We start from the raw sequence: 27,095 nt of genomic DNA, 5'->3' as shown, positions 1-27,095 counted from the left end.
TCAACATGAAATTAACTCACCTTCAGTCACAGCCACTTTCCACATGTTCAGGCTCCTCATGGGAAACACATCTCCTTAGAGTAGTGGCGAGCCCTTTCCTCTGTGCCTTGTAGGAAATGAATTCCTTCACAGGCTCCCTCTTTTCTTAAATAATATACTTCTGTGTCATCTCCCCCAGTTCTCTGACACTACTGAGTTAAGCAATGTGGTGTGTTTGCAGACAGCAGAGTGGTTTGTGAGCCAGTGGTTTGTCCTCGTGTCTCTTTTCCCTTAGAAAGTGATAACTGCCGGCCTTCCTGTGGCTTGCTGAGATCTGGCTAAAGGCTCGCTGTGACCTTCCTATATAATTGTCACATCAGCACTTACTGCTGGGACCATTCTCCCCATAGAGGGATGTGTGCATATGTGTGTGTGTGTGTGTGTGTGTGTGTGTGTCAGGGTGGGAGTGACTTGTTCAAAGACTGGTTCATTGCCAGCCCTTTCCAACCAGGCAGTCAGTTGCCAAACTCTCACTTTTAGCCATGACTTGCAGACTTTATTAACTAAAATGTAAACCTGATGCCATGGCCATTTTAGGGAACCGCACACAGAAAAAGTGGGCAGCTCAACAGTAAACGTTTTAAATCATTCCCGTCGTGAACACCAGCCACTTAACCAAACCGTGACCTACGGACCTGCCAGGTCCCGCCCGCTCTAGACAGTGTCTGCTCTTAGTGTCAGTCCTGTACCAGCCTCACTCTGACTGAGCAAGGCTGGGGAGAAGCGGGCTGGTGTGCTCGGCCAGTCTGGGACACCAATAGATGAAGGGTATCTATAATTCTGTGTTGTATCAATGTGCTGTCACAAGCCTTGCAGCACTGTGGTGGCAGCTGCTATGAAGGGAAGAAAAATACGATCCCACATGGTAGTTGTATGACAAACTTCTCAAGATTCAGCTCTCTATTGAATGGGGCTCGGCAGTGTTCTTGGCCTATTACAGGAGTGCTTGGTGACTTGGGGAGCTAGGGGCACAAGTGACAAATGCCGGATGATATTAAAGAGTCGGATTGTGAGAGGATAGCAAAATGATGAGAATGAATCGTGAAATTGATGTCAGTATCTTAGCAGTATTACCAACCAATGTCAAATCTTATCCTTTAGTGGAATAATGGTGAAGGACAATCTCCTTCCGCAAAACTATATTGTGGTATAAACAATAGGTAAGATCAAGAAACAGAAAGTAGATCTCTACACACACACACACACACACACACACGTTACTTTTCCAGGAATAAAATCCTGTGACAAAGGCAACTTAGAAAGGGGTTTATATGTGGTCAGTTCTATCATGGTGGGGAAGAAGGCAGAGAAGCTGCAGGCAGCTACATTTGTGGCCAAGAAGCAAGAGTAATGAATGTCTGTGTTCAGCTCACTTTTTCCTTTTTATTCAGTCCAGAATCCCAGCCGAGGGAATGGTACCACCCAGAGTGGGTAGGCCTTCCTCCCTCAATTAACCTAACCAGGAAAGTCCCCACAGTCATGTCTGGAGGTCCACCTCCCAGGTGAGTCTAGATCTCACCAAGTTGATAACTGAGCTCAGTCACTACAAGCTACAATTTCGTGAATTAGTGTATTTATGGAGTTACGAAACCATCACCACTGCCTAGGTTGTTAGTATTTTCTCTCTTACCCTTGCTTCCTACTCCAAGTCTTTGACAACTGCAGATGTGTTTTCTGTCTCTTGAGCTTACCTGTTTTGGATGCTTTATACAACATGTGGAATTTTGTGACTAGTTTCTTTCACTTAGCCTGATCTCAGAGTGCACCCATGTGGTATCAGGTATTTGTGCTTTGTTCCTTTTTACTGCCGAATATTATGTTGTGTGGATAATGACATATTCTATTTATTCTCCGGTTGTTGGAAATTTCAACTGTGTCTACTTTTTGGTTATTGTGAATAACTGTGCTATGAAAATTCACATACTTTGTTTGTGTGTTCATTTCTTTAGACTGTATATTTTTGAAATGGAATTTCTGGATCTTCCCAGAGACTGCTCCGTTTTTTCAATCCGTCATTTTTAGGTTAGATACAGCATTCTGGCCACTAAATGGTAAAATGCTCTTCCTTCAGGGCCAGTGATCTGGGGGCACCTGATGTTTTTCTGGTACTCTGTGAGAGCCTCATACAGACATGGAGACTGTGTTTCTCATGAAGTCTCAGTTACTTTTTATTTAAGCAAAGATATTGTTTAAAATACGGTTTTTCCTGCTTTTACCTGAGGTTCACCTAGACGTGTGGGCTTCCTGTGGTCCTGAAGCAGCATTTAGAGGAGAGTGCGTTGCAGATACCCATCTGAACCCAAGAGGGAGACAGAGAGGACTCCTGTGTCTAAGCTGCTGAGAGCCCTTTGTTCCACGCCATCCCAGTGATGGTGTTGCCCTTAACAAGAGTTGCCAAGTTTCCCAGCAGATAAAAAAAAAATCCCCTCTCCCCAGGCCTTTCCCAGATGCTGACTGGGTTCTTGTCACAGCTCCTGAGGTGTGGGAGGGGCATCCTGTTTCCCTGCAGAGCCAGCATGAGGAGCTCAGAGGTTCCAGAAGTCCCAGGGAACACGTCAGCTGCCTGCCACGGAGTGGCCAAAGGCTGTGGCTCAGAGGCTGCGGTGGTCCTGTGCTCTCAGGATGGAGCTGGTCTTCGTGGCCCAGTGGCTTCCTTAGAGTTTGCCTCTGGGAGGGCAGGGCCGGCAGTGCCAACAGGTGGCTTGGCTCTGGGTATTTATTTTAAAATACTGACAAAGGGAATGATTAGAACTGTGGATGCTGACTAGAGAATTATTAAAAATCAAATATCAAGACAAAAATAAGTACAGGTTTATGGTAGGAAGAAATAGACAAAATCAGCACCAAATTCACCCTTTCTATAGACAGGCCATCTTTGGAAATATTGTGGTGTAAGCCAGGCATGATGGTGCACGCTTTTGATCAAAGCACTGGAGGAGGCAGAGGCAGGCTATGAGTTCTAGGCCAGCCTGGTATACAAAATGAGGCCTGGATAGCCAAGGCTACACAGAAAAACCCTGTCTTGAAAAAAATATATATATAGTTATTATGTATGTGTGTATATAAATATAAATATATATATATATAAATATATATATATATATATATAGTGGTATTTAGGGGCTGAAGAAATAGATGTCAGTAAAGTGCTGTATGCGAGCATGAGGACCTAAATTCAAGCCTCAGAGCCGGCACAGAAAGCGAGGTGTGGTGGTGTGTGCTTGTGATCTGAGCATTAGGGAGGTGGAGACAGATTTCCAGGGGCTCTCAGGCCAGGAGTCTAGCCTAACTGTTGACTCCCAGGTTCCAGTGGGGAAAAAGTACCTGTTTGAAAAAACAAGGTGAATGGTGCCAAAGGAATGACACCTGAGGTTAAATATGAATATTCACATGAATGTGTGCTCCTGTTCCCCACCACCACACACACACATGCCTTTTCAAACACACCCATTCACCACTACTCTGTGTGTGTGTGTGTGTGTGTGTGTGTGTGTGTGTGTGTGTGTGTGTAGGTCATTTTCAGTGAAAAAAGCCCCAGTTGACTGAGGTGCCATGGTGCTTTGAAGGATGCCCTTTTCATCAATCTGTTGTGGCTCCCTTCGTGTGTCCCCTCCTATTCTGGCACAGCTAGGCAGCCTCCATTGGCAGGAACTGCTATTGCCCGTACAAAGGAACACTGCTCTCTCCACTGGACTCTTCAGCTCATGCTTTTATCAGATACCCGAGGTGAAGGGAGCTGGGGAGTCAGGTGAACATGAGGCCCTCAGGACTTGTGGGAACATCACAAGGGCTGCTGGATTTTCTTTCCTGTTGCCAGTGAACACACTCACTGCGTCTGGGCTCTCTTCTGTACCTGGATACAAAGTGGGCAAGTCTGTGACTTTTCTGGTCAATTTTAGCTTATTAAAGCTCCCTGGGCCACTTCAGCTCACAACACATGATTGTAATTCTATAATTGTGTCTTACGTAATGGCAGAAACTCGATTTCCATGCAAAGGTCAGCCAGTTCCTCTCTTTCACCAGTCCCCTCCCACTTTACCATTTAACTGGCAGTTTTATCATTATTATTATTTTTTGAAAGCCTGTCAGTTTTTTCCTCCTCAGGAATTTAGGAATAATTGTGATCCTTCTGAAAATGGGGCCATGAGGCGCTCTCCACACGTCCTGCCCCAGGACAGACACTGCTCTCCCCTTGGTGTGTTACTGGGGTTTCCTCAGAGATGGCCCTCTCAGCCTCCCTGCTTGTGCTGGAGCCAGCATACGTGTGTTCCCAGGTGGTCCTACAAGGAAGGCCCTCAATCAAGGCTCGTTTTTCTGGGGATTGGCAGATTCCACCAGTACAGGCTGCAGGCTGGCCTGCCACACCTACCAGGGGCTTGTTTTCACTACAGCATCCTGAGGTAAAGCTCTGCAATGCTCTCTGAGGCTCAAGGCAGGGCCCTCCCACCTCTTCCCTGAAAGCTGGAGGCTGGGGGTCTCCAGTTGTAGAACAAGACAGTAGTTTTACGGAACTCTGTAGAAAGCCAGGAAGATCTTTGTTCTAACCTTCCTCTGACATTTTTTTTTAAAGGATTGAAAAACAATCTTTGTGTGTAAGTATATGTGACATGTGTGCACATGCCTACAGGGGCTGGAAAGGGTTGTTGGCATCTCTGGGACTGATGTACAGGCCGGTGGGAACCATCTGATGTGGATGCTGGGCTCTCAAGTGTCTGGGGGAGCAGCAAGCGTTCTTCACTGCTGAGGCGTGTCTAGCACCAGTCTCTGACAGGTTCATGTTGGATGGGAGCTTTAAATGCCACGTGGTTCACAGCTTAGAGCCCTCCCTTTCTCCTGGATTTTTTTTTTTTTTTAATGGGGGCAGTATATCATACTATAGCTAAAGCTGGCCTTGATCTCACTGTGGAACCCAGACTGGGCTCAAACTCATGGCCGCCCTCCTGCCTCAGCTTCCTTTCCTCCTCCCAAGTATTATAACTGCTACATTCTCTGTCACTGGGTTAGTGGTGGAACCCAGAGCCTCACCTATTAGGCAGGTTCTTACCACTGAACCACCCTTCCAGCCCTGATTCTGATGTGAGGTGGAGCGGTGTTTCTGAGGAATGAGCTATTGTCCTCAAGCTTCAGTGGCCTCATTTGACATCTCTGTGATGCTATACTGACATCAGGACCTATGGCTTTTCATTGTGACCAGTTCCCTTACATTGGTCAGTTACTTTTTAATCTATCTATATATTTTTATCAACAATGCTACTATGTTCAAACATGTCTGCTAGAATGTCTTTTGAATAAACTATAGGAAATGATATTAATAACTCAAAGGCGAAGCTACCATCTTTTAAATGAAAACTCATCTTGTGATTAAAAATGAAGACTTGTAATTGCTGACCTTGGTAACGTGGCACTGTGCCCGTCACTGTACAGAGAATATGCCCTCGCACAGTCAGAGATTTTCATGGCGGTGTGCATTGTGCAGTCTTCTGTCTTCCTGTTTTCCTCCAACTCAATGGCTCTCAACCTTCCCAGTGCTGTGACCCTTTTATAATAGAGTTCCTCATGTGTGGCATTTTCATTGCTATGTCATAACTGTAATTTTGCTATTGTTATGAGTTGTAATGTAAATATTTTTTGGAGACAGAGGTTTGCCAAAGGAGCCAAGAACTACTGAACAGCACACAAGGGCTGACCCACTCAGAATCAAGTGATTTTAGGTCCATAAACATATCTATAGTAAAACATAATACATCTCACTTTAGTATTTCATGGAAATTTTTCATGTTATAACATGTTAATAAATTCTACTTGAAAAAAAAAATGGATCTTTCCTGGAAAGTATAAATGGCCAGGAAAAGCACCTCAGAAGCTGGACTGAGCTCAGGTGGATTAGAAGTCTTTTGAAGCTCAGTGGTTTACACATTAGCATTAGTGACATCCTCACCAAATGGTGAGGGAAAATAATACTTCAGTTCATTACAGGCAGAAGGTTAAATGGGCCCAGCTTATCCTGAGACATGGTCTCCAACCCAGGGCTTGCCTGTGGGGACCTGGCTGAGGAAACACAGCTCACCTTTTACCAGGTGTCTCCTGCTTAGAGACACAGCCTGGGGCTCTCTGTTCATGTCTCAGGCTGCCGTCATTCTCCAGTGTCAAAGTGGACTCATGCCTCAGACCATGGTTTCCTTAAGATCACCGATACCATTTAACAGTCATGGCAGAGCACCGTAAGGATGAAGAAAACAAGAGTGATCACGTGAAAGAGGGGTTGGGGAACAGAATAAACACAGCATTGAAATAGCATGGGAGCCATAAAAGATTTTTATTGCTGCTTATTGGCCGTAGCACAGGCAGACATGAACCACTCCGTCCAGTGAAACTTGGAGTAATAAACTTAAATCACACACTGTGCCATTGCTCCCACTTCCTGGGCTGCGTGATCCTGCTCCCTCTTTATGTAATTTAGTGCATTAATGTTATCACCATGGTGGCCGTGGTGTGTTTAGCCAGAAGGGGCTGCTTCCCAGGAGCATGTGACAGGCAGCACCCTCTGGTCACCACTTCACAAAGTTCCACTTACTGAACCCACCCTCATTTCTACCACTATTTACTGATTCCCCAGGCTGCTGTTTTCGTGGAGCCAGAGTGAATGGTTGCTCTCTCATCCGTGACAAGCCACCAGTAAGCAGGTCTGACAGGCCCACAAACAGTTTCCTAGACAGACAGGACCAATCCTCACACACTGAATGTTTGGGTACTCTGGGTTAGTGAAAGTAAGGTATGTGCCCACCCCAGTGCCCCTGTGACTCCAGTGACTTCACTCCTACCATGTCATCAGGAAAATGGGCACACACAGACAGATGCGTGTCCCAGGTTCACCCAGTTCATCCCAGAGGAAAGGGCAGGGGCCAGCGACTGAAGGACCACAGGTGGTTAACTCTGCTCGTGCCCTGCTGCTTCCCATTACCTTCTCCAGCCCAGGCAGCTGTCCCTCACCACACGGGGCACCTGCTATGGGCTGTGGGCTCTGCTCCGTGACAGCTGTGTGCTACTTGGTACCTGAGAAACTTGGCTGTACTCTAAGCAGCCTATACATGTCCTGGCCCCCAAACATGAAAAGAAAGAATGCCAGAGGACAAAGAAGACCCTGGCTCCTTTTCCCTCGTGGCCTGTGTCTTACATTCTATCCTATTGGAGGGTCCTCAAAGCCCAAATTTCAAAAGAGTCTCAGGCCCTAAGTAATGCTCCATGTGTACTTTGAGGGTTTTTTTTTCTTCTGTCTCTGTCACACACAGTCTACAATCACCATCCAGACATGGCCCTGGAGGAGCGTTCACATCCTTCTTGTAAAACATGTCTGTGTCATCTCTGCCCAGAGTGTACTGGGTGGAATTCTATGACCTGCTGCTTCCCCTTCCCCTGCCCCAGGTTCTTCCCAAGCCACATTGCACCATCAGAAACCATCTGGGGTTGTCCCTCCCTGAGGCTCCATGACCGTGTTTTCATTTGCTTGTTTGTTTGTTTCCCTCCACTCTGACCCACACTCTACTTTGTACCTGCCCTCCATGTCAGAGGGAAACCTGTGCCGCCCGACAGCCACAGCTCGCTTCAACTGGAGTCCCACATGTCCTGCCTGCACACACTCTTTGCCTAAACAGTGGCCGACGTAGGAGGCTTAGAATTGGAAAAGGAGCTGGTGTCATCCATTCTGTCACTATTCATCACCTGCCGACCGTGTGGTGGGCCCTGCCCCGTGCACTGGGGATACAAACCTAAAACTCAGGCAAATCTCTGCTGCCCAGGACACGTGGGAGGCAAGCAGGAAGCAAGCAAACAAGGACACAGCATGTTGGGAACACCAAGAAGAAAGCCAAGGGAAGTAGGGGCAGCTAAAATATCTCTGTGGTACACTGTGTCCTGAAGCACTCCCAAATCCTACCACTACTCCGGAAGCCAAGGCATGAGAATTACTACTTCAAACCCAGCCTGGGCTGCAGAGGGAGGCCCAGTTCCAACAAATGAAACAAAAACCCCAGACAAAACACACACTACTCGGCTAATCATCACTGAAGAGAGAGGCATCGTTGGGGCTGAGAAAGGGGGCTGCTTGAAGGGGCAGATGCAGTTCTTCCTGCTGAGCCCACACAAGCATTTCCATGTGCCCCATAACTACAGTGTCAGCACTTAGGATTTTTATTTCATGATTATTTTAACAGAATTTCATTCATGAAACCTATCAGATGCAATCATTCCTATGTATTTTCTCTGTATGTCTTTGTATGTTAGTGAGTTGTGTGTGGGTGCATGTGTGTGTGTTTGTACATGCATGGGGGAGTGTGTGTGTGTGTGTGTATGCATGCCTGTGGAAGCCAGAGTGATCTACATTGTCTTGCTCAGTTGCTCTCTACCTTATTTTTTTTTTCATGTATATGGGTGTTTTTTTCTATATGTATATCAATGTACCATGTGCATGCCTATGTCCACAGAGGCCAGAAGAGAGTATCAGATCCCTGAAACTGGAGTTATATGCAGTTGTGAGCTGCGCTGTGGGTGCTGGGAGTTGAAGTCTGGCCCTCTGGAAGAATAGCCAGTGCACTTAACCTCTGAGCCATCTCTCCATCCCCTCAACCTTATTATTTGACACAGAACCTCTCACTGACTCTGGAGCTTGCTGATCCAGCCATACTGGCTGGCCACAAGCCCCTTAAGCTCTCTGTCTCTACCTCCCAGACCTGGGATTACAGGTGCCTCTGCCATGTCTGGCTTTTTATGTGGGTTCTAGTGTCATAAACCCAGGTCCTCGTGTTTGTATAGCATGTACTTTGCCCACTGAGCTCTCTCCAAGTCCCTCTAATATATTCTTAAAGCAGCCCCCACTCTCTTCCACCCTCCACAGCTTGCTCAAAACATAGCTAGTCCTACATAAATACAGATATATTGGATATAATCATAACACCCCTTGAAAATACAACTTATTTTTAAACAGTAGGCAGGGGTGGATTAAGCCAGTGGGCTCAGACAAGAATTTAAAATTTCAGGTGTCCAAATACTTGGAAAAACACACATATCTTATCTCCATGGCAATTGGCTGCCCAGGAATTCCTAGGGAGGATATTGTATCTGTTGAAGAAAAGAAAATTGTCAAAGTAACTGCCATTTTGAAGGCTCTGCTTGACAGATGTGCAGAGTATAGAAATCTATGTATTATTGAATAATTCTTTTTAATATGCCTAAGAATAAGCAATTTGTAAGCCTGTTTACATTCTCACCATCTGGGTGCATTCTGTCACCCATCTGTTTCGTGTAATTATGTAATTATCAATATAAGGAAAGAATAGGTGATATAATTAACAAGAAAAACTGGTCCACAGTGAAGAGGAAAAAAAAAAAAGGCATGCATCTGCTGAATGGCTTTTTGTTGTTTGCTCTTCATTGTTAACTGTTGTCATGCCGCCCCCCCGCCCCCCCCCCCCCGCCTTCAGGAGAGCTGCTTTTCTCTTTCTCTCTCTCTCTCACACACACATACACACGCACGGGCACACACATGCAGAAAGCAGATTTTAAAGTATTACAGGAGCCAGCAGCACTGTGAAGAAAGCCTCAGAAGCCTTCTTGGGGCCGCCTGTGATCCTTCCCCACTGGGACAGACCTGATAGTCATTTCCAGAAAATATAGCATGAACAGCTAGAGGTCTAGGAAAGTTGTAAATTAATTAGTGGCAGATGGGAGAGTAGGGTGAGTGTGTGGCCTCTCATGGAACATTTGTTAGAAAACTGCTTTGGAAAAAAAAAATTCCCATACTTTTTTGTTTTAAAGGCAAGGCTTAAGCAGTATATGTCATTTTAAAAATGGGACAAAAAGTCCCGGTGGATTGAGTTAACTTGTACATAATGCCTCTAAAGTTCACCCTTGAAGAAGCTTCTTTGTGTCGTGGAGACTTGTGGGTACATGCGTGGAACGCAGACTTGGTCACACAGTGACCTCCCTCCCTAGGACTAAGGACAGCTGTGGAGGGGTGGGAGCCACCCAACTCTAAACATCTTCCTGATGGCCTGGAGCCAGCCAGGGTTGGTAGGAAGGTGTTTGTAGAGAGCACATCGGTCTCCCATTCTTGTGACTCCCACCCTGTCTGCAGCCTGTGTTGCTGACTCCTCATTCAGCTCAACAAAAGATGGTCGAGCCTCACAGAAGCTGCCCAGCAGTGGAAACCAGCGCTGCAGACGGATGCACTCTTGGCCAGACCTTGTTGTTCAACTCCAAGACACAGAAAAAAAAAAAAAAAGAGGGGGTGAGGCCCTGTTTCTATTTACATGGTAGTCACTGTTCAAGGTGGAGGCAGGAAGTCTCAAGTTTTCCTCTAGTAATCTGAAATTTATTCAGGAACAGAACTCAAATCCCTGTCCCCTACTGGGTTTTCCAGAACAACTTTCTCTGCCTTCTCCCTGAGGGCGGGGGCTAGTTTCTATCTTTCACAGTGTTCCTTTCTGTTCTCTCTTTTTTATGTCCGATAGGTAATAGGAAAGAGCTGTAAAGTTACAAATTTTACGGAAAATTGTATGGGCTTTTGAAGTAATAGTTCTCGCCAAATAAATCAATAGATAGAAACAAACAAACAAACTTTTACAAGGCAGGATAGCAATCTCCTACTCAGTCATTTCTTAATTTGAATCCAGAACTGTCTGTCTGTCTGTCATCTCTCTTTTCTCACCCAGGAAATGCTTCTCACTCACAGTGGGGCCTACTCCATGTCCTCTTTCTAGGAGCCAACTTTACATGTTGAGATTTCACTGTAGAGCCCCATCTTCAGTGTGGCCCCGGTGGCACAGTCTGCGGCCGAGTTTTACCAGCCAAAGGAAGCCGCTCCCCAGGGCAGCCCTGGCTTCCCACCTTCCTGTTCCATGTCCAGCAAGCCAGTAAAGTTCCCACCGACCTTCCTCTTTGTTCCATTCAATCAAACACTATTATTCTTTACTAAATCCTCCAAAGAGACAGTAACCACTCTTTTTCTATCTGTATTTTTTTCATTACTAACTTAAAGCAATGGATACTCATAAGACAAACGTATAGAAGAAAATTACTGACGTGCTTGGGGACATATTTCTAAAGGCGTAAGATTGGGGACAAATGCCTCTCTGTTACTCAACTTTTGTTGCTTTTGGCTTTATATTCGTTTTCTTAATTCAAAATTAAAGTCATTTAATTGCAACCATAACTGATGAATTCATTAAGGTTTGTAAAGGGAAGCATACCACTTAATTCCCAAAGAACCTTTCTTCTGCCATTTATGATGTTGAAAAAACAAGGCTTAAACAATTATTTTTTTTTTCACAAAACATTTCAGTTACAATGTTTAGTATTTAACAAAAGAGCATACAGTAATTGTTCTTCAAGAGAAAATTATTTTTAAAGAACTATTTACAGATACAAAGTCATTGTTGACCTAAAAAAATAGAAATTTTGGAAATCCTTATATTCTATACTGAAACATACTAAAAAATTTTAACGCTTAGACTGAATGACTTCCATTCAGCTCTCAAAAGTGGCATTAATTTTTCAAGTGGTAACTGTTGCTCAAGATGCTATTGTGCCTGTGTGATAAATGTTTAATGACTTAGTAGTACATGCATGGCTTAAAATCCATTATTTATTACACCTTTGCTCACCTGGCAAAGGTGATGATTTTAAAGCTCCAGCAGCCATGCAAACACGTTATATGAAACCAATGGCTGATAATAAATTTCCTTACTGTAAATGTCAGTGGGTTTCACGTGTCGCTGACATTACATCTTGTTTGGAAGCTGAAGGCTACACAGTTAGAGGACGCGCCAGATGGTGTCATTAACACGAACGCTGAGACTGTTTACCACCGACATGCGTGTGAGAAATTAAAAGTATGTGACCTATCTTTACACCAACCCAAGTGGGATGGGAACGGTGATTGGGTGTTAATTACGGTGTACCGTACTTGCCTCCCTCCAACAACTCCAAAGGATTTTGGGGAGGGGGAAGTTTGTGTTTGAGCAAAAGGAGGAATTCTCCCGAGGATTCGCATTTGATTTTGTGTGTGTGCTGTGAGGCTTCCCGGAAATCACACCTGCCGTGGCATGAGCATTCGCCCGCCCTCGAGAGCAGCAATCCAGGGCCCATCAGGGCAGTTAGGCACAGTGAAGCCTTTGTGCTAATTAATTATAAAATAGTGTTATCACTGTTTGGGTTTGTTTTCCAAACTTGGGGTCTATCAAACACTTAACTTTGAGGGGAAGGGGAGTTTCTACTGGGTACATACATATAATTGGAGGGTCTTATAAATAATGTCAAAATCATCAGGAGATAATTCAAGAGCGAGAAAGAAACAGGTGGGAATTTTTATAGCAATCTTTTTTGTGCTAGGGGCTCCTCATTTCATAAGAATTAGCATTTCATAAGAATTAGCAGTCTTAACCCCTCTCTTCCCTGATCTGATGTGAAATATCTGAGCAGCTGAGTCGGCCTGGCACCTTCTGTTAGGATGCATCTCTCAGATTTGTTTGCAAGAGCCCCTCCCATTTATTGTATCTCTCCTTCCTTCCTGTCGAGGTTTCTGTTTAACTGCCTGCCAACCTCTCTCTTCATTTCAATTTAAAAAGAAAGTGGATTTGTTTTATTCCTCTCTCCAAGTCCTTCACTTAAACCAAGAGGCAGCTCCATTGATTCTGACCAAATTCCTTTGAACTTCATTTGTAGCCTTAGCACACTCTGTAGGAATTTTCAGAAAAGCCTATTCTTTCAAAACACCCATTGTACATTGCTTGTACAATAGCCCGAGCGAGCCTTTTGGTATGCAGAATTTTAAAGTCATGTGAAAGAGACTCCAAATCATTGTTCACACGGAGATGAAAGAAGGAACCGTAATTTCTTGAGACAGAATTGGAGATACAGTTGGATGTCAACAAAAATACTGAGGCTGATTGAAAAATGAGCGTTGTGCAAGAGGAGCACATTAGACCTTAAAAGCAGTCACATGTGTTAGCCAGTTCACTGGACGTATGTGTGCTGGAACATATGCAAAAAACAAAAAAACAAAACAAAACAAAAAAACAAAACAAAACAAAACAAAAACCTGAAAGAAAGCAAGACTCGAAACAAAGCAAAAGTGTACCCGGAACGAGCACTCACTTGGCCGAAAATCCTCAGGAAAATGTGCTGTTTTCCAGGCTGTCATTTTCCTAGCAGACACCCAGGCACTGAACCCAGAAGCCCAGGGCCGCTTGCCTGTCTTGCACCAGCTTATTCTCTGCTGGAACAGGAGTTTTCATTTCACGTTCAGAGACGTGCCAGATAATACTGGCTGGTAGGAGCGGGGGAGTGCGCTGAGCTGGCCCTCAACTTCCACTTCTGCCTTTGACTCTGTTCCTTTCCTGTGTCTCCTTCTGCGCCTGCCTCCTTCCAGTCATGCCCGCTCTGCCTCCCAAGACCTCATCTGCAAACCTGCGCTGGAGACTGGCAGACCTGCCTGTCCTGTTCAGCCTTGCCCCGGCTTTTCCTCTCACCCGGTGACTTCTCTCCTTTGTCTGCCTGGAAACATTCTGTTGATTTTTGCAAATCCAGCTCAGCTGTCACTTTCTCTGGGAATCCTTCCCTGACTTTTCCTGCCATCCTGGGCCAGCTGACTCCAGGGCTTCGCAGCTGAGTCCAGAGCTGCGTCCTGGAGCACGCTGCTGCCCACTCTACTGACCCACAGTCCCAGGAGCTAAATGAACACTTGTTCCTTTAATCCCGTGCTCTTTCAGCGCATTCAGCATGCAGCAGTAGCTTCCTGGTTACGCCGGCCTGCCCACATCCACTGCACCTTGTTTGTCTGTGTCCTCACCTCTTAAGGCAAAAACTGTGCTTCGGTGACGCCTTGGCTCTTAGGCCAGTGCTTACTGTGATGCAGCTGCTGTGGTTAGCTGGTGGGTGAAGCTTGCACTAACAGTTTGCTGAGAAGATCTGTGAGGAGGGTCTATGCATGGCCACATAAGCAGTCCACATATCTTCATACATACTTAGGATTTTCACCAACAAGTTAGAATGGCTTTGTTGCTAGCAATGACAAAACCAAACCCCAATTGGAATCACTTATGTTAAAAGTTCAAATTATCAGACTAAGGCCTAGGTTGCTTATTTAAAAGTTCCAACCTTCTGACAAAACAGCTGAGAGATGATGCCTGACTATCATTAAGATAGTTAAGATGACAAGATTTTGCATCTATTCATAACATTTTAATTATAGTGTTTTATTTAAAAAATAAGTTAAAATGAGGAACATATGAAATATAGCAGTAAAACCATAGGTTGTACTTTTGAGATGATGCAAAGCCAATACTTAGTTTTGTAAGGCATTTCCTTGCCATAGGCTTACCTCACTGCTGCCTCTCTCAGTGTGTTCACTGCAGAGAAGTCATTTCTCCACTTTGTGGTTGGCACCAGGGACAGCAAGATCAAGAGTTCCCCGTGTCCAATTTTCCCCAGACAGGATTCTGTGGAAGTGTTGTGGAGGCCCAAAGGACATTGCTACACCCTTGACACTAACCTGGAACATGTCAGCATTATCTCAGTGTGGACACTTATGTGCTGTGCTTTGGGGGTTATTGGTTTTGAGCAGTGCCTAGATGCCAGCAGCGAGTCTCCTTTTCCAGTGTTTGTGTATTGTACAAAACCCGTCATGTTCTTAACAGCTGTGAGCTACTTGTTCAGGATCTTATTTAATTAAAAACAAGGGAATTAACCTCCTAATCACATCAAGTCAAAGACATCATCATTTACAAGTTACAACTTTATTTCATGTACCATTCAGGAAAAAAATGGGGCCAATTAGACATGACACAAAGTCTGAGTCAAAAGTCCAGAAGAACAGCCTCAGTCATGCAAGCCATCGCCTTGAAATTCCTTTCATCTCATCCTGGAAGGGAAGCTATGCGTGTGTGCTTCAGGAGCATTATTTGTGGGGTGATGAGGAGAATATTTTAAATGAGTTTTAGCAACAAAATATAGCATGACTTCATGTACTTTTGAGTATCATCCTTTGTTTTGCTTGTAAAAACTCACTCGATAGTTGCACTGCAAGAAAGTGTGGACTGACCACCACTCCTCAATGAGCAATATTTGCTTCATTGGTAGCAAATTTGTATCCTGCTGCTCAGTTTCTGGCTTTTATGGAAACACAATATTTTTTTATTTCAATGCCAAGTTATGTCATAGTCCTTTGGAAGACATTTCTTAGAGACAGCTAAGCTCAAGATACGGTATGCATAGCACGCAACTCTTGTGAAATGGTAACAGTGAGATCACCCTTGAACAGATAAAAACTACCTGTCACCACGGCTGTGATTGTCAAGGTGAGAGCGACTGCGGGGCCGATCTCAGGAATACTAACCTGGAAAAAATATGTAAACTAGAGCTGATGAAGCCACCGCAGGCAAACCTACAAAACATGGTTTTCTGCTATAAAATGGCCGGAAATCATCCAATCAATAAATTAGCAAATGGAGAGAGCAATCGAAGAAACAGGAAGGGCCAATAAAAATATGGGGTTAAAAAAAAAAAAAGGTTCACCAGTCTTAGCCATTGGGGAGGCAAAATCAAGCATCTTTGGGACTTCCTCTTCCCAGTCAGAATGGCTGTCATCAAGAAAACAGATGACAACAAATGCTAATGAGGGTGCAGAGAAAGGAGGACCCTTAGTCACTGTGGTGAGAATGCTTGCTGGCTCGGTCACTGTGGAAATCAGTACGAAGTTTCTTCAGAAATCTGGAACTAGAACAACCATATGAGCCAGCTATGCAATCCTGGGCATATATCCAAAGAAATCTATGTCAGCGTACCATAGGGATACTTACACACCCGTGTTTACGCTACACTGTTCACACAGTCAAAACATGGAGCCAGCCTAGATGCTCATCTACAGATGGAGTGGATAAAGAAAATGTGCTCTATAAACACAGCGACACTTAACTCAGGTGCAAAGAAGAATTAAATTATGTCATTTGCAGGAAAAAGAGTGGAACTGGAGAGCTTCATGGTAAACAAAACAAAACAGACTCAACTATCGCCTTTTCCATGTGGAATCCAGATATATATAGGATGTATACATAAATAGGATGCAAACATAGAGGAGAGACTGGGGTGGAGGAAGGGGTCTAAAGGGAAGGCAGAACAAGAGAGGATAACGAGAGGGGCAAAAAGAAAGATAAATACAACATGTCTTCATACAACATACACACACACACATATATACATATATATGACATAAAACAGAAGGGACTGTGTTGGAGAGGGATGGAAATGATAAGAAAGGGGGAGGCTGGAAGAAAGGGTGATGGAAGAGTGACTGAGCAATGATATACATGTAGTAAAATGTCATTAAACCCTTATTTCATATACCAAGAAACAATATTTAAAAACAAATAAATAGAATAGAATAGACTAAACTAGGATAGGATAGGATAGGATAGGATAGGATAGGGTAGGGTAGGGTAGGGTAGGGTAGGGTAGGGCAGGATAGGATAAGAGATGAGGAAGCCTCAAAGAAAGAATGGTTACGAGGGAAGTCAGAAAAACAATGGTAGCGAGCACGTAGGAAACAAGAAGGGCTTGTACCAATGGCAGAGATAAGAACAAATGCCAGCTGAAAGTAACTCACTGGAGAAGCTGAAAGGACTTTGGTAAAGGCTCCGGTTACCTAGCCACAGCCTACCCTCTCTACCCACCTCTCCTCCTAGCCTGAGCAATGCTCTGGCTATCACAAACAAGGTAATGGTGACTTGATTTTGGGAGCATGTTTCCTTACGTTTGGGCTACTGAGAACTCTGGGAACTATTGGCACTCTGGGACATCTGCCTAAAGAGAGTGATTTTTCCCTCTCCCTGTCCTGCTGCCGCCCGGGATGAGAACACAGTGTCCAGATCTCCTGAGGCCACCTGGATCATGCTTGCAGATGGAAGTTATGCAGTAAAAGAGCGGGCTGTGCACATACAAACCCGAATTTCAGTTTACGACTCTGCCTCCACAGCACCGGGCTGCGTTCTTTCAGATTCCACTCTGCACAAGTGATAAGTCACCTTCCATGCTCTCTAGGCTTTTTCAAGCTAGGTTTGCGCATTATACGATTAGCTATGACAGGTACAGGAACCTTCCTCCTTCAGCTGGAAGGCATGCTGCTTGTGAGACTGCCACAGGAGTTCATTGAGCTCACACTTCTTACTGGAATAATGCAAAGAAACTGGAGGTATTATAGCTCCTTAAATGAGAAATTGCTGTGGCTAATGTTACTAATATTTTGCAGAGGCAAAATATGAATATTCAGTGAGTGTTGCGGGTTGAATGTGAAATAGTCTCGCATAGTCTCATGGGGCTGAATGCTTGGCCTCAGCTGGGAGAGTTGTTGTGGGAAGTTGTGGGAACATTTAGGAGGTGGGGCCTAACTGGAAATCCACGCAGGATGAGCTTCATGGGTTCTAGCTTGGCCAGGTTCTAGCTCCAGCTTCCTCTACAGTATAACCAGCTGCCTCAAACTCCTGCTGGCACAGCAGTGAGCTGCTTCCAATGCCACGCCCTCCCTGCCATGACAGACCATAAACTCTGACCCCCGAGTCGGGGTAAGTCTCCCCCCAACCCCCATGTCATTTTAGTCAGGCATGCAAGGAGCACCTTGGGTGTACCTGTGCAGGAGATGGGGAAGTATCAGTGAGCTAACTGCAGTGCCTGAGGTGCACTCTTACCCCACCTATTACAGTTTCCTGTGTGCTCTTCCAGTGTCAGTGAGCCTGAGAGTGTCCCCGAGTCACTTGCCCTCAGAAAATATTAATACAACAGTTTGCATTTTTTTTTTTCCTGAAATGTCTGTGCCTCAGAAGTGCTTGGAGCCCCACCTCCCTCAGGCAAGAGAAGAATTCAGAGACTGCTTCATCCAGTAAGGCTCACGGTCGTCTTCACAGACTTCCTGTGCTCTCCCAGACACAGGTGCTGGCATTCATACCTGCCTTCGAAGTTTTAAAAATAATTTTATATGGGCAACCGTGTGAAATGGCATGTTGTGTCTGTGGCGGGTCCTTCTGCTGACTGGCTCTCGGGAGCCACCCCACCCCACCTTTTCATCTGGTAAAGATGGTAATGCTTCGCCCTCAAGAGGTCCCACTTGTGAACCCTGAACTTTAAAACTTAAACTGACATTTGCAGCACTGTCAATCTGTCATCATTTGTTTTATTTAATCTGTGAAAACAGAGGATTTCTCAAAGAGAAAAGAGAGAATTGGGAAGCACAGGAGGAGGGAATTACATGTATAAAGCAAAAGCAGGCTTATTAAGGGTTTCAGAATCTTTTTCTCCTAATGGGTTAGACTATGCATCCTCGTTCCGTGTGCAGACCTGGGGCCCTTTGAAGTCTTTGGAAGCTTTCTGTAACAAAAAGCTGCATGCATATGGGCGTGAGCTGAAAATTGAGCCTATTGTTTTGCCCTTTAAAAATGTGTTTTCAGAGACTTGCCTTTCATATGGCAGTGGAGAGAAGATGTGCAATTTTACCTTGCTTAACATCTCTGCCTGGCAAGCACCAAGTGCTTGTAGACTTTCTTTAATGAATGCTCTGCATGTCTGCCGCAGAGGAGGAAGAGCTGGGTGTAATTTATTTCTATTTTCCGCCCGACAAACTAAGGAAAAAAGGGTCAGGACCCCAACCAGGGCCAAAAGTAAAAAAGATAAATAAATTAATTAATTTTTAAAAAACGTAAAGCAAACAGAAGCCCAAGCCCACACCAGACTGATAGCACCCAGTCTTTTCCCAAAGGCTGATCGTAATACCAAAAGAAGGGTTCTTAAAAAGAACAGCCTGAGACATTGTCACCTTATATTTATTATGTGGCACCCTATATACTTATTTTAGCTGCTTCCTAGTTTACTGGCTTGCTTGTTAGCCATGTTAGTTGCAATGTTAGTAACAAGAATTTTAGTCTATTTTTAAGAATAGTTTCGTTGTTATCAGTGTGTGGTAGGTGCATGTGTGCTTACGTGTCTGCCAAGTCATTTCTCTCCTCTCACCTTTATGTGGTTTCTGGGGATCAAATTCAAGTGGTGGGCCTTTGCTTCAAGTCCTGTGACTCACCGAGCCATCATGCATGCCTGGATCTAACTTTAAAATAGATTTTCAATAATGTCTTGTCACTGTTATAACTCAATTTAAGTACAATAAAGAAACTAACTTAAACAGAATAACAGAATTTAGGTCTAGATTATCAGATAAAATTGCATTTGACCAAAATTTTATACATACAGAACAAGTAACAAGCATGTAGAACTCAAAACTATGTGTTTAATGTTCTTTATAAACCTATGTGATTCACAGCACACGCTCAACCAAGAATGCACATCAACATTATTCATCAGAAAAAGAATTAACACTAAATCTTTCTAAATGTCCCGAGGTTATTTATGTAGTCATTTGGGTGACTAGAAAGAGAACCAACCGAGGCAATTTTGAATAATGAAGTCAACACTCCCTTAAAGGGCTCCTGAGGGCTGCGGAGATGACTTAGTTGGGAGACTGCTTGCTCTGTAAGCCTCAGCCCCTAAGTGCAGCCCGGGACCTACGTCTGGAAAGCCGAGCGCTGGTTAGAGATGCGGAAGCAGTTTAGAGCACTGTTTACTCTTGCAGAGGGTTCGATCCCTAGCGTATGGCGGCTCACAGCAAACGGCAGCACCTGCCCCAGGGGATACAATGCCCCCTTCGGCCTCCACAGGCACCACGCATGTACACTGTGCACCCTCATGCATGCATCCCCAGACTCTTAAAGAAAAGAAATCTTACAACAACAGCAAAATAAGACAGCCAAGCCTGGTGTTGTGTGATTATAACCCCAGTGGTGGGGAGCCAGGGCCTGGTAGACCTCTGAGGTCCACTGCCAGCCAGCACCGCCGACTTGGGGAGCTTCAGGCCAGTGAGAGGACTTGTCTCAGACAAAGCAAACAAAGCAAAACAAGGTGGAACCAAAGAAACAAACCCGAGGTGGTTATTTTACCCCTGCCCACATCACACACACACACACACACACACACACACACACACACACACGGAAGCTTGTGAAATTGTGAAATGCAAAGTTAGAGTAGCTTTCATCAGTTCCTGAGTGTCCCAAGATGTAGGGAGCAGAAGGGTGAGTTTAGATAAGATGAAGCAAATGCAGCAGCAAACAGAAGGAATCCTAGCCTCATAGAGCAAAGAAGTCTAGTTTGGAGCATGGTACGAAAGAAAGAAAACAAACAGGACCCGTGAGATGGTTGCCCCCGAGCCTAATGACCCACATTCAGTTTCCTGGACTTGTGTGGGGGAAGGTTAGAAAACACTTCTGAAAGTTGTTTTCTGACTTCCACACATGTTCCATGACCTGTGAAACGCACACACACATACACACACACACACACACACACACACACACCATGTAATAAAAGTAATAAATTAAAAAATAAACCAAAAATTATTCCTAGTGACTCCAGTGACTTCTAGCCGCGCACATTCATAGGAAATGATTCTCTTCCCAATTTCTTATCCCAGCCCTTCTCAGCTCCTGTGTGTTTCCCTGCATTTCCCCAGCCTGGAAGCACAGCTCAGGAGTATCTTAACTACATTTCCAATATTATCACTTCTTTTCCTACTTCAGTGTTGGAATTTAAACTTGATGTTTTAAAGTCGTTACCAGAGTTCATGTGGATTTTAAAGGCCGTTCAACTTTAAAAGGACATAGTTCTTCCTGCTGCAGTCCATGATCATGCCAGCGGTAGGACGATCCCTTGTCTAAGATTCTAACTCAGAGCACTAGAAAAATACAATCAAGAATATTATTATGACATGATGCAGATGAAGAAGCTGAGTTCCCATCCACACCATTACTGCATTATGGATATAATGAGATCACAGTTCCTCTGTTTATTCTTGAAATATTTTGACCTGGTTAACAGAGTGAGATCAGGACAGCCAAGGCTACACAGAGCAACCCTGTCTCAAAAACATACATATATATATGTATGTATATATATAATAAGGTATGTATAATTTCTGTGTTTGAAATATCAGACAAGGGGTTGGGATGCAGCTGAGTAGGTGGGGTGCTTGCCTAGTATGCACATAGCCTGCTGTGCCGGCACACACCTGTAACTCTAACACTTGGGAGGTGAAGGCAGGAAAACCAAAAGTTCAAGATCATCCTTGTCTTTGTACATAGTGAATTTGAAGCCAGTCTGGGCTACATGAGACTGTACTAAAAAAATAAAAAGTAAAGCCAGTGTCTATAGATAAGGCTCTAGCTTGAAGGGTATGGTCACGGCAATCAGGGCCCAAAGAGGCTTTCCCACTCATGAGGATTTTCTTTTTTTTTCGAGGGGTTAGATGCTCAAGGTGAAAGAAACATGAGCTAGCATGGCTTAGAGGGGCTTCCCTGTCTGTTTTGCTTGGTTCTCTTGAGAAAGGGTCTTGCCCTGTGGCCCCGAATGGCCCTTTTGCCTTAGCCTCCTGTGTTCTGGCTAACAGATGTGCGCCACCTCACTAGACCATGCCTGTTTTCTTTCCCATGCAAACATAACAGTATGGAGAGACATTAAATAAATAAACAAACAAACAAATAAATAAGAGATTTTGATCAGCACCCTGCTTCTGGCTTCTAGGGAAAACAAGCCTTTCAAACGCAGAAGCAGCAGCGTTTGCCTGTTTGTCACTGTTGCTGAGGGAGGCTTGTTTGCTGGGTAGGAAAAATGTTGAGGCATTTATAACTCCATCTACTAATTTTTAAAAGAGCCTCTCCCACCCCCACTTATTTCAGGAGCGTTCATCTTATCTGACAATGGTAAAATTGGACCTACAGGAGCACCACTGTGATACATGCTGCCTCCCCCTAACACACCACCCCTACCTGGTTCTGATCACTAACTTTTGGCACCCCAAAGCCACTCTGAATATTTAGCAGCTAGAAAGGTGATTTCTGAGGCTTGGCAGCTGTTGGTGTCAATGCTATTGTTTGAGGAAACAAAAGCCATTCTGCTCATCCCTGCTGCCTTTGTGCCTGTGATACTGGAGCCGGTTCATGAATGATGTCTCATTCTTTACGAGGGAATTTCATTACTGCCTGTAGCTCAGTGCTAGTTTACACTTCCCACGGTGGAGGAGAATATCAGAGCCTACCTGCTAATGGAAGGAAGCTTGGCTTTTGACCCTGTTGAGATGCTTGCATTTTAAATCTGTTAATTAGACCTGCCATGAAATGCCATCATAACAGCCTCCACATCTCCTACCTTCCCGTCCTCTGAACCACCAAACCCAAGATGAAGTGAGCCTTTAGCCTGCTTGTCACGGAAATTAAGCTGAGTATACAGTAGGCCAGTGTGTATGGAACCCTGGAACACCATACACACCAGCATAAACTTGGTGTCTTGCGTAAACATAAACTGATGTTTTTTGAAGAATTGCATTTTCTGATAGAAAATATGTCAACCTGAAATAGAAGAAACAAAATGGCCTAAATGATGGAAAAGCAGGGAGCTCTGTCACTCCCACCTTTCATTCTTCCCAGGCTGTGCCCTTTGCTTTACAATTTAATGCTCTTCCATTAGAGGTGAGTAACATCACCCAGCTGAGTGCTGGGCTCCAGAATATGATTTGTTTGGGCTAGAAACAGGAAGCATCATTGATTTCGCCTGCCCTCCCAACACTTCTACCATTGCTGCTATAGGAATAAGCCTTAATTGCCTCATCAGAAGTTGGGGAGTGGGCAGCGAATAAGTAGCCATTTTGGACTCACAGCATCTTGTGAAGTCACACAACTCTGGGCTTCACTCTGATTAGGCCAGCCTAGACTGCTTGTTTAATGTGGGAGGCTAATCATTGATAAGGAGGAGTTGGGATTATGAAACTTATCAGTGAAAGGATACCTATCTATCAGCTATCATTTACATATTACGTATACAATATATTGTTTATGATACATATGATAGATTTTATATCTATATGCAGACAGACAAGGCTGATCAGGAATCTGCATGATGGAGACAGCTGCAGCTGAATCCGACCTAGATCAGCACACTTCTTGCTAACCCAGAGGGTTTTTTGCTTTTGTTCTGAGACAGAGTTTCTCTGTGTAGCTCTGGCTATCCTAGAACTGGCTCTATAGACCAGGCTTGGTCTCTGACTCACAAAGATCCCCCTGCCTCGCCTCCCAAGTGCTGGGATTAAAGGTCACCACCACCCAGTGCTAACCCAGAGTTTTGTGAGTGAGAATAAGTGGCAGTTTTAAGATAGTGTACTTTGGAACGGTTTGTTACAAAGACTGATGATAGTCATGTGTGGCTGATACTCATTGCTATCCCATGAAGGAATCCAAATGTAACATGGGCTTCAGAAAGCGGTTGAAAATAATTCCTGTTCTAGTTCTCCGTGATTCTCCTGGAGTTCCAACCAAGGATCGTGTTCTTAACCTGGCCCTTTCAAGCTTCCCAGTTCTATCTTGGGTGATGTAGAAAGCAGGAAGGCTTCTGGTCTCTAAATCATACAACAGGCCTGGGCTTCACTCTGACTCAGCCAACTCAAGTCACATGTTTATGCTGGACCAGTTGTAGCGTAGGGATTAAGATTGTGTGATTTGTCCATTAGACCCTTTCTTAAGATGGATGTAGGCCCAGTCTCTTCCAAAATCCATGTTGTCAATTTAAAGGTTGGGGTGGGGAATGAAAAATGCCAAGAGGCACTAGCAATATTAACTATGGAGAACTGAGATGCTTCTAACTTTGTTTTAAATCCCTTTGAATATATATTTTTTTCTGCCTCCATAGTGTTAGGCTGACCAGAACTGTACAAGGTGAGGGTGGGGGGCTTATCCCCATGTTGGATGTTAGCTTATGAATGGCAAAGCCTAAGGTCATGTTTCCCACGGCATTGAAGGGTGAATAGGATTGCAGTTCAAAGTGATCTCCTTCAGCCTACTGGACTCCCAACTCCTAGTAGCTCAGGATTTTGAGAAAATGAAAAGTGGATTTCACTTGCTAGGATGAGAGCTTCTGACCCAAAGATGGTTTATTGCTCATTTAATATTGATACAGTTATTCCACTGACTCTGGCCTCCATTGATTCTTAGGAGAACTGTCAATGATAACTATAATTCTCTAGACTGTAAGTGTTGTTTTTATTTCCTCAGATGAGGGGACGAGATGAGAGCTGTTCCCAAGCCTTTCTAGCTCTTTCTGAACTCTCACTGGTTGGTTCAACTCAGCTGTTCTGGCCTATACTCCTCGCCAAGCTGACTGATTCAAACTGGCTTCTCTTGACTTCTGACAGAATTGCTCTGCCTGGCCTCAAACTAACTCTAAGTTTTAATCTTCTGGCTCCTTCACATTCTCTTGGGTGGTTCTGTCTTCACCTATGCCTAGCTTGTTCTCTTTGCAACCTGTCTCCGTAAAACTGTACCAGTAAAAAACTCTCAATAAAAACACTGTCTCCTCCTCCTCCTCTCTCCTCCGCTCCCACTCCCTCTCCCTCTCCCCTACCTGCCCACTCTCTCCCTGCACTGCCCTTAAGTAACTTATCTCTGTTTCTCATTTTGTCCTTATGAGAGTTGGATGTACCCTATCTCTGACTCATTCTGTCAGATCTTTTTCTGGTTCATCACTCTATCTCTCAATTAGATATCACTTTCAAACATGGCTGCTTTCTTCTATAAACTAAGCTTACTGTCATTGTTTGGGATTAAAGGTGTGTACTAAGGGTGTATCTGTATTCCAGCCAGCTCATACTGTAATCCAGAGTGTGTTTGCATTTCAGCTAGATCATATAAACCTAGAAGGTCTTTGAATGTGACCTCTTGCCAGAGCAGCCATGTCACTGAATTAACATCTCTCTACATTAGACACATGGTATCAAGTATCACCAAATAAAAGAGTGTGTTGAGTTAAAAACAGAACCAATGATTTTCATTGTGTTCTATAATTTTCTTTTAAGAATTACACCTCTACCTACATGCCCTCTCTATAAAGCCTTTGATTGTTCTTGTCCAGCCTCTTCAGAATAAATCAACCAGGCAACTGATGGGGCCATTTTTTTTTTGGAGATGTGGATTTTAAAGGGACCACAGTTATGGTGGTGTTTCTTTGAGTTTGTTTCTTAGAGTCCTCCCTGATACGGAGGCTCCTGAAAGACTAAAGAGCCCTTAGTATTTAACAGATTTTTGTCATTCAACAAGTATTTGTCATTTCAACAAGTACTATCAAGGACCTGCTGACTACAAAGTACTGACTCTGTTAAATGATGTGAAAGTTGCACAAGTGAATAAATGAATGTTCTTGGCTTTGTAATGTAATTTAATTTCACTCAAAATTTTGGACATAAGGAAAGACAGGGAATAGCTGTCTTGTAGGATTATTTACATTGCCATCTCTGTCACTAAGGACTGTTGGGTCTTAATAAACTGTGTATTAATAAGACAAATAAAGCACTTTTTTTGTGCCAGTGCCTAAGCAAGTTACTATATTGTTAAATTTTTAAAAATATGTATTTTTAATTTCTGTGAATGTGTGAGCCTGTGGGAGTTTGTGTGTACCACATGCATGTAGGTTCCCGTGGGGGCCAGAAGGCGACTGACTCCCTGGAACTGGAGTTAGATGAGGAGTGAGTCGCCAGGTGTGGATGCTGGAAACTGAACCTCAGTCCTCTAGAAAAGCAACAAGTGCTGTTTGCCACTGAGCCATTCCTCCAGCACCACATTCATGTCTGAAAACACCTTTGACTCTACTTTCCTGTGACCATTGCCTGGCCATGATTGAGGTTGACTTCCTGCTAAGGGTTGGTTTGGTAACTCTTTGTAATCATTCATCTGGAGCTCTGACTCAGCTACATTTTCCTCTGGTTTTCCCCTCTCTATTTTCTTGCAGGTGGGTTATGCCTTGAACCACACAAACAGAAAACTGACATTAGAGCCGAAAGTCACCGTGAATGCCAGAATTGTTGTGGTTGGCGCTTCCAGTGTTGGAATCTCATTCCTGGAGACACTGGTGTTTTGGTGAGTTCTTTCATTTTATTTAGTGATTTGTCTTTTTGTTTTTGAGAAATAAAAATTTGTTTCCTGTACGTTTTATTTATCCATCTTTAATTGCATAACTGTTATTGGGTTTAGTAATGCTTTGTAATTGTTCAAGCATGGGGGACTCTCTCCCCACTTAAGAAAACAGACTGAGTTTGTTTGCCAACTCATTGCACAGCTGAGTGCATTTATGAATCAGTAGAACATTCCAAAAGTAAGAGGGAGTAGGACAAATTATTTGTCAGTAGTACTCATTGGATCACTGCTATATTTAGTTTTATGTTTTGTTTGTGACTATTTTGCACCTCAGTTGAATATTTGAGTATCTCAGCAAAGAGTGTGTGGCATAACATGCATAAAATTGGTACAGTCAGCCTCCTTCCAGAAAACCTCTGCTCTTTCTCTTCTGCATGTGTGTACTTTCTTGAGTCAATCATAAGAGTCACATGAAGCTTTGGTAAGGATTTAGATTCCTAAAACCCACACCAGGCAGACGGAATCAGGAACTCCAAAGTGGGTAGGAGTGTGAACCTGAGATTCTGCAGTGACTCATGCACCATATACTCATAGTTTGTTTTAGCCTTGGCTAGATCTTGATGGCCTTAGACTCACATAGATCTGCCTGCCTCTGCCTTCCAGGGACTAACATTAAAGGTGTGTGCCACCACACCTAGCAAAATTTTTATCACATTTATTTACTGTATGTGTGTATGGAGCTCAAAAGCCAGAGGGAGACAGGAAAATCCAGCTCCCTGTAATTCCTCTTGAAGCCAACAGTTAGCAGCCGCAGAGGATGAGTGGGGCTTCTGGGTAATTACCTAAGGACCCCCCAACAAGTGCCCATGCCTGCCTAATAGGAAATCAAGCCAACCCCACCTAGTGACTTGCTCATCTAATGGCACATTAACCCGAAAAAGAAAAGAACCAGTCTGTCATTTAACTTTCTTGCCAGCTTGTTTGACTCTCCAGAGCACAACCTCAGTTTATCAGAAACGC

The 27,095-nt window shown here is 44.1% G+C and overlaps 1 protein-coding gene across 1 annotated transcript in view; it reads left to right on the top strand.

The window, feature by feature from the left end:
• The window catches only part of Cfap61 (cilia and flagella associated protein 61), a 252,439-nt gene that overhangs the window by 108,728 nt on the left and 116,616 nt on the right, over positions 1-27,095 (top strand). Inside the window, exon 20 of the mRNA XM_060383256.1 lies at positions 25,951-26,078. Coding sequence (XP_060239239.1) covers positions 25,951-26,078 — 128 coding nt within the window. The remainder of the gene's footprint in view (positions 1-25,950; positions 26,079-27,095) is intronic.

Source organism: Meriones unguiculatus, chromosome 4, assembly GCF_030254825.1.
Source record: "Meriones unguiculatus strain TT.TT164.6M chromosome 4, Bangor_MerUng_6.1, whole genome shotgun sequence".
NCBI lineage: Eukaryota > Metazoa > Chordata > Mammalia > Rodentia > Muridae > Meriones > Meriones unguiculatus.
The sequence above is the reverse complement of the archived record's forward strand: the minus strand, read 5'-3'. Positions and strand labels throughout refer to the sequence as shown.